General features: G+C 32.8%; 1 protein-coding gene across 1 annotated transcript in view; it reads right to left on the reverse strand.

Annotated features, from left to right (window-relative positions):
- Positions 1-7,558, reverse strand: part of LOC108978011 (transient receptor potential cation channel trpm) — a gene marked incomplete in the record, with an annotated part of 126,171 nt that overhangs the window by 38,273 nt on the left and 80,340 nt on the right. Inside the window, 1 exon segment of the mRNA XM_018948051.1 lies at positions 5,393-5,449. Coding sequence (XP_018803596.1) covers positions 5,393-5,449 — 57 coding nt within the window.

A 7,558-nucleotide genomic window follows, 5' to 3' on the forward strand; every position in this document is an offset into this window, starting at 1 on the left:
AAAATATTTCACAAAGATTCCTTAAAATTTTCTCATAYACATTTATACGCCAAAATTATAACATAAACGTTTCACAATAGATCTGAGTAGTAATYTGTTACCAAGACTTCCCTAATAAACCTTTGTTGTAGCATTAAGTATCTTWTCTTTACTCAGATACTTATATTTATTTTTATTTTTGGAACTAAGATAGAGTGTGTCTATGGAGAATAACACTCCGTTAAGTATGTTAGTTTTCCTGTGAAAAAGGTACACAAAATATTATGAGAGCTYTAAGAGCTCTGACTTATCTAATCTGTCCATAGCTTCCATAAAAAAGTGTTGTAGAAGCTCTTTCTCGATCAGAGAACGTACAATCGGAATAAGTGATGAGTTTTTCTACATATCACATCTCAACGACGTAACTTGGTAAAGAAGTTTGAGCGGCTAATTAGCGCTATAAAGATCCATCAGAGCCCAAAATTCAAAGAAAACAATTCAAAYGGAAACGAAGTCATGTCTGGGCACAGCTTTCCTATTATCTTGAATATTTATTGTGCGGGATAAAAAAGAMCAAACAAATATCACTTCGAATCAACTCCGAAAACTTGTTGTTGTACTCTGTTTGCCTGAACCGAATGTATAGAAAATATGAAAGATTAGATATCCGTATAACTTTAGCTACTTTTAGACTCAGACGTCTGCCAACAATGGACTAAACTGCGAATACATATCCCGTAAATAAAAGCTTTCAAATTTGAGCTGAAAGAGCTAAAGAACTGAGTTGTTAGGTTAAAGGTTGAATAACAACAGGTTAAGCTACCATCTGATTGATTAACTATCACCATACTTGTAAAACGTTAAGTCCAATTCCAATCAATCAGATAATTTTATTCATACAACCAAGACCGCTGAATCCGATGAAAACCAAACATATTTCTCACATCTTCAGTAAAACAAAATAACAAGATTAAAAAATATTTCAAGATTACAGAAGTGGTAAGTAGTGCAACAGTTCAATTATTTGCTGCTAGTAGCAACTGATCAAATTTGAACCGGACTGACAAAACACTACATTTTTTCGTATTTTTCGTATATTTAACGTCTAGTCATCAGTAATAAATGTATGTAGGGTCCACAACTACGTTCTCAAATATATCTTCTGAAACCTCTACTAGACAAGTCTTGCATTGACAAGCTTCATACACAAAATATTAACCAAAATGTGTTAAATCGATTCATAAGAGATTTTGCGGTTCTCTACTAGCTCTGCGCTGTTTCCCTAACATTTCTGATGTTGTCCTCGTTAAACGAAGTGAATGGTTGACTCGCATGTGGCAAGTTTTTACGAACCGCACTGAATGCTTTGTGTCGCCGAAAAGCTTGTGTTTGTGATGAAGGAAACCCTCTAAAGCACTTCTACAACATCAACATTTTCAACCGCTTGCCAGCGCATTTCATTGTAAACAAAAGGTTTCAAAAGAACTGGTTGTTCAATTTGTTTTTCGATGATACAAATCACCAAACAAGCCGTTCACGTCGTCAGCAAACTGCTGTCAAACAGCACTTGACATATGGAGATCGAAATTCTCTTGAGCATAAAGTTTATATCAATCTAGGAAATATTTTTTTTTTTATCACATCAGTCCGAGTCAAATTTGATCACATGTTAAATTTTCCTAATTTCTAATTGGACATTTTTCCCTCTATTTTAGACTACATTTTAATTTAAGTATTTTCTATCTAACTACTTTAAACTTACTTTTTCCATTCGGGATGGTAGCGAATTTAACAAAGGAAAGATTATGAAAAGTAGTTCAAATGATCTTGAGCAATAAATGGTGAATATTACCCAAAATGTCAAAAGGAGCTTGTTAGGGACGAAAATATCAAAAAATTTACATAGTGATTATGTAGAATCGTAAAATTTTGTTATGGAGAAGTGATAAGTGTGAAAACTCTGTTCAAAGTGGGTAACTCGTGAGCTAACTATCGACCATTACAATCTGTCTGAAATCATAATTGAGACCGTTATGTGTCTTCTGTTTCGTTAGGTTGGAACAAAATTGTTAACTTTYTCAACATCAAAGTATGTCATTCAAAGTATGTCATTTCCAAAAAAATATTCTCAAATTGTATGAGAGCGCTTCACAGGCCTCCAGCTAAGTATTTCGCTTTTTTTTATTTAAAAGTCCAATTAAGCCAACTTGTTTGCTATGTTAACTCAAAAATAAGTAAACAAATGAAAATTAATTAATCGGAAAATAGAATTGACCATATAAAGCTTCAAATTGATATGCTTTATTTGTATTGTGGCACTTTTTTAAACTTCCATGCAATTGGTTTTGCTGGCGATGGGCTTTTTGCCGAGCATTTTAAAGAGTTTTTATAATTGGAATAGAATATTTGCGGTTTTTGTTTTTGTAAAATAATTTTTTTTACATATCAAAACATTTCAGCTCATTGTTGGAGGAAAATTCCGCTTTGTATAAAAAGTGAGAAACATGTAAATAAATACGGCTTACGAGTAGACATACGGAAAATATGTAAATGTATAAGTGAATAAGTGAGCCATTTTGGCTTAACGCTAAATTTTGAATTCGAATTAGCCCAACTTAGGACGAAATATTCGAATCTAAGCAAAATAATGAAAAAATTAGGAAAAAAACTTTTAGAAATATTATAGACAAAAAGTTTATTTTATTACAAAATTAAAAATGTRGCTTCCTTATAATCCTGCTTTTCCAATATTCAATAATAAAGCGYTAAAATTCTCAATACTACAAGTAAACTGCTTAAAAATGTAAATAAGATGAGCTGGTATGTATGTTTTTATGTTTTTATGTGTGTGTGTGTGCATGTAATGCATCAAACTCTCAATAAATGCAGCAAGCTTAAAGCTCTTTCATCTGGCTAAAGTTCAAAAGAAACTAATAACATTTCAAAACACTTGACCAGAAACTAACTTTAGACAGTTCACCAAGAGCACCAGCTGTGAGACCGACCTGAAATTAATTTAAAAAATTGTTTTTCTACTTTTCTAAGAACATTATCTGTGAACTACATAAGTTAGGAGTATAACGTGTTGTCATGTGAAAACAAGTGATGATTTCGAGTACTTTCAAAGTGTGTATAAATATAAACAATTTAAAAATACAAAAACGGATTACGTGAAAGAACTGTGACTGCTTGGTTTGAGACTTTGCTTCGGTGATTTCGGTGAAGRCTAACATGTGATTRTGTATRCAAAATTTAACTACACAATACCAGGTAGTAARACCAAGTGTATCAAGTCTTATGTGAGTAATCAGTGGATTGCTTATGTGAAGCTCAGAGTAAGTGGAAGTGACGTGGAGTGGAGTGTTGTGGAGTAAAACGAAGAATTGTTAATATTTTTTTTTTCATATTTTTTATAACTGTATTATTAAACATTCTTAAAATTGATTCTGAATTTTTGATGATCCCAAACCGAGCGTTTGTGTATATATGTATATTAATATCAGTTTCTATATGTATATACATGTACTTGTACTTTATGTATATATAAATATGGTGTATGGTGTAACCTTATTCCATGATGTTACTTAACTTAAAACTCAAAACCACTTAAATTAAAGGTTTTTTCAACTTAATTATATAACTTGTATTTAAATGTACTGAATATCCTGCTTTAAAAGCTAGAGCCTTATTTTAGTGTTGCCAACTATGGTATTGTGCCGAATGTTTCTAAATTCAACTCTTCAAACTTTGGATGCTTTTCTATTTATAGCTTTGTTCTAATTTACCTTCATCCAGAGGTTCGAGGTTTTCTTACGTCAAAGTATTCGACTTAAGCGGTGCAATACGAACTTCCAAAGTTTAAGTTTTTATTGGAATATAATGTTATTCACTATTGGTTGTTGGTTTGTGAGTATTTGTACGAGATAAGTAGCTGACACTCGAAAAATAACAAGTGAAAACTCTTTCTCAATGTGGGTAGCTCGTGAGCTAACAATTGACTTACYCAACCTCTCTGAAATCAATGAATATGTCTACGAATCTCCCGTATTCACCCAGACTGASCTCTACTTTGAAGCAAAATACGTAATTTCTAGCCTATTTAGTATTTATAATTGTTATATAGTGTTATATAGTGTCGTGAGCTTGGGATTCTCGAATTCAACCATCAATACTGAGAGCCGAGCATTTTTCTGGAGCTTTGTACGATTTTTGAAGATTATATTTCCAAGGATGAATTAGATAGTTGAAATGAAAGTAATGAAGACCGCTCTTAGTTTTGTGATTTGATGYTTCCAAGTAGGAACACATTTGTAATAACAACAGTCTCTTATGGCTTCATGAAAGAAAGCGAACTCTTAGTGGAACTAAGATCGTATAGAATATAGTCATATTGTTGGTATCGGTGAAGCAGATGACTTAGACAGAGCAGAGACCAACCTACAAACCAAATATTTGATACACAAAATATCGATTGGGTCGAACCCAACATTACCAAGCACACAAACGTAGCATGAATGGAATAAGGGTCACACATGCCGACCATAAAAATTCCAAAGTAATTACTTAAGAACTCTAGTAGTCTTATTGGAAGACATGCCAGAAGACTGGTAACACCATACAATGGCCATTGAAGCAGCTSTTATGAGCTAGAAGAAGTAGAGAGTGGGGAATGTCTTCTATACGAATACAATGCTGGAAATAAGAATCGTGGTTATCGGTCGACGGTTTTTTGATGAGGTCTCGGAACTAAACGGTTTTCATCAGAGGCACAGGATTGTAGAGAGAGAGCATAAAAGAGTTCCTATCTGAGAGCATTCTAGTCTTGAGGCTTATGTTTGTTTACAGAGAACATAATAGAGTGAATGGATTTTAGTCTTGGGGGTCTCAACGGTCTAACGTCAAACGTCCACTTTACCTACTTACTTACCCATATCAAATTTGTAAATGCCTAAARAACGTTAACCATACTTATTTCGATTAATTATTACACTGGCAAATTTATCGAGCCTTTAGTCAATTCAAAAGATCAGCGATGTGGAAATTTCCTTGTAATTTCAGATTTTATGCCACTTTGAGACAYTCAATTTTTGCTTATACCATAAGTAGAGATGTATAGATGTATAATACACTACATTTATATACTTATATGTGTATRTATACATCATAACATAGGTATATATATGTGAATATATATATAACTTATATAACTATTTGTTTCCCACGCCAACAAAAATTATAAAATTTTATGTAACTAAAATGCATATGTGAGTGTTATGCAATACRATTTGTATGTATGTATATAGGTAGGTATAAACAATATTTATGTTTATTGCACTTTTACAACTAACGCATTAACTATGTAGATATGTATGGAGTATAGTAGGTGGCGTTTCATTAAATACTTGTTACTCACTTTTCCATTCTCTTGTACTTTGGTATCACGYAGGGAGTATGTGTCCGCCAAAAGTGCCTGCAAAGGTTCAGTTTGGAATTCATGCGATGAATCATCAATCAATTTGCCATTATAAGAGACAGTTTGTGTGTATGTATGTGTTTGAGTTGACAGACAGAGACAGAAACAGTTAAAGAAAAGGTGTATAACACTAATTTCGCTGTTTGAAAAACAAAATTATTKTGCTTGCTTTGGGCTAAGAAAATCTGAGTCGATATGGTAAGGTTTGCAAAAAAAAATTTAATAATTAAAATACGGTGTATATATTTATAAAACAAAAAAAAAAAAAAATTTATATAAAATCATATACCAATTAGATTTGAAATATGTACTGTAAATATGTTAGAATGTTCGAAATTATGCACATTTATATCTACAGCACTCGGAATATACTTGTACATAATTATTGTCATATAAAAAAGTATTTCTGTCTAAATTAATTTACTATAAACTACATATATGCTATTTTATAAATTTGTAATGCTAATATATTTTTTGTTGTATTTCATAATATATAAAACAGAAATTTAGAAATTTTTATATATTTTGCATAACATAACCTCATATTTAGTGCAATCATCGAACCGGTATTATTAGTACAAATTAGTAATATACCTAACACTTAAACTCCGACTCTTCTAAGATACTATACGAAACAGCGTGCTCTATTAGATATTATGTTTCGAACTTGCAACGGACTGTCGTCTTTCTATCAGTAACCATGMCGTAGTGCCATTTGTGAACTTCATGCGAAATAACCGCATAAAATTGTATAATTCAATAGTGAGTATAAATTGTTTCAGTAGTTTAATCTTCTACCCAGAGAGGTGTGAATTTATTCTAATGGCCGAGCGGCTATATTATCTTTGAACTCGCTGACASTGCGCTTTTGACTAGTCAAGCAGAGTATGAACTCATAAGGAGCAGTTTCAAGTTTTTTCTATATTAGACTTGTGTGCCACTAAATTTGCAAGGAAGGTCGCCCTTATCTTAATTTTATCCAATTGAAAGCGAGTCGGTTGCCCGACGTCCTTATCCGCTTTAGCGCTGGACTAATGTACCTTCAGTCAGTTCGGCAGGTGTTCTTCAACAATCAAAACTAGTGCGATTGCGACATCCTTCTGACCCAAGGTGGACCGATCCAACGAACTACTTGCAGTTGCTATAGCAGCGGTTTTGACGAGAAACTGTACTTTAGGTACACATACTGTACGACAAAATATCATTACCAAAGCTGTATAGAGGACGGCGAGGTGAAATTCTATTCTCACGTCTATTCTATTGCTTGGCGAAATATCACAGCAGACACATCTTTGGAGGACTTAGCGAAGTGGCATTTGCTATTAACTGCCATAATAAATTTGTGGTAAACTCGTCTTCGTCTATCTATGCTTCGTCTATCTATGAGGTGACCACCTTTAAGGAGTTTTTGCGTAACACAAAGCACAAATATGTATAAAACTTTATATCAATTTCTCCAAAGCTATGGAGCGTGTTCGCGTATGTACAGTCAGATAGGCATGTCTAAATAGACTCAGCTCGTCACACTAATCCTTTATATACAAATTTTATAGGGTCGTTTTTGTTTTTTCATCGTTTTCATACTTAATCCAGTTTTCTTTTTTGTTGCAAATTAAAAAACTATTTAAACTAAGTCTAGTAAAAAATTCCAATTCGATGGTTTTTGCAATCTTGTCGATAAGGACTTGCCTGTAGCTCTGGAAGCATATTAAGGRCAATGCAACTACCTTATAGTTTGGACTTGATATCAAATGATTATTTCTCAGCTTATTTTGTCCACGGCGAATGATTTTGTTGTTTAGAAAGTGACCTCAAGTGAATCTTATGAAAACGGCTGTTTAGTTTTTGCCAATATGAAATTAGTTTTAAAATTCCAAGAAGTTATCGGTCAAGGCCGTCCATACTTCACATAAATCGGATAATGCTAAATAAAACCAATGAATTTTCTTTCTTGGCGATATGTCTGAAATAGCTTAAAAGCAGTGAAACTTTAGTTGTAAGTGGAAACAAAAATATTCTTATCGTAGCGCTTATGACCTTACAATACACGCGTCTATCTTTCCAACGGAATATAAAACAAGAAAAAAATAAACATTAAATTCGGCT

This window comes from Bactrocera latifrons, unplaced genomic scaffold, assembly GCF_001853355.1.
Source record: "Bactrocera latifrons isolate USDA-ARS-PBARC rearing strain unplaced genomic scaffold, ASM185335v1 scaffold_99, whole genome shotgun sequence".
NCBI lineage: Eukaryota > Metazoa > Arthropoda > Insecta > Diptera > Tephritidae > Bactrocera > Bactrocera latifrons.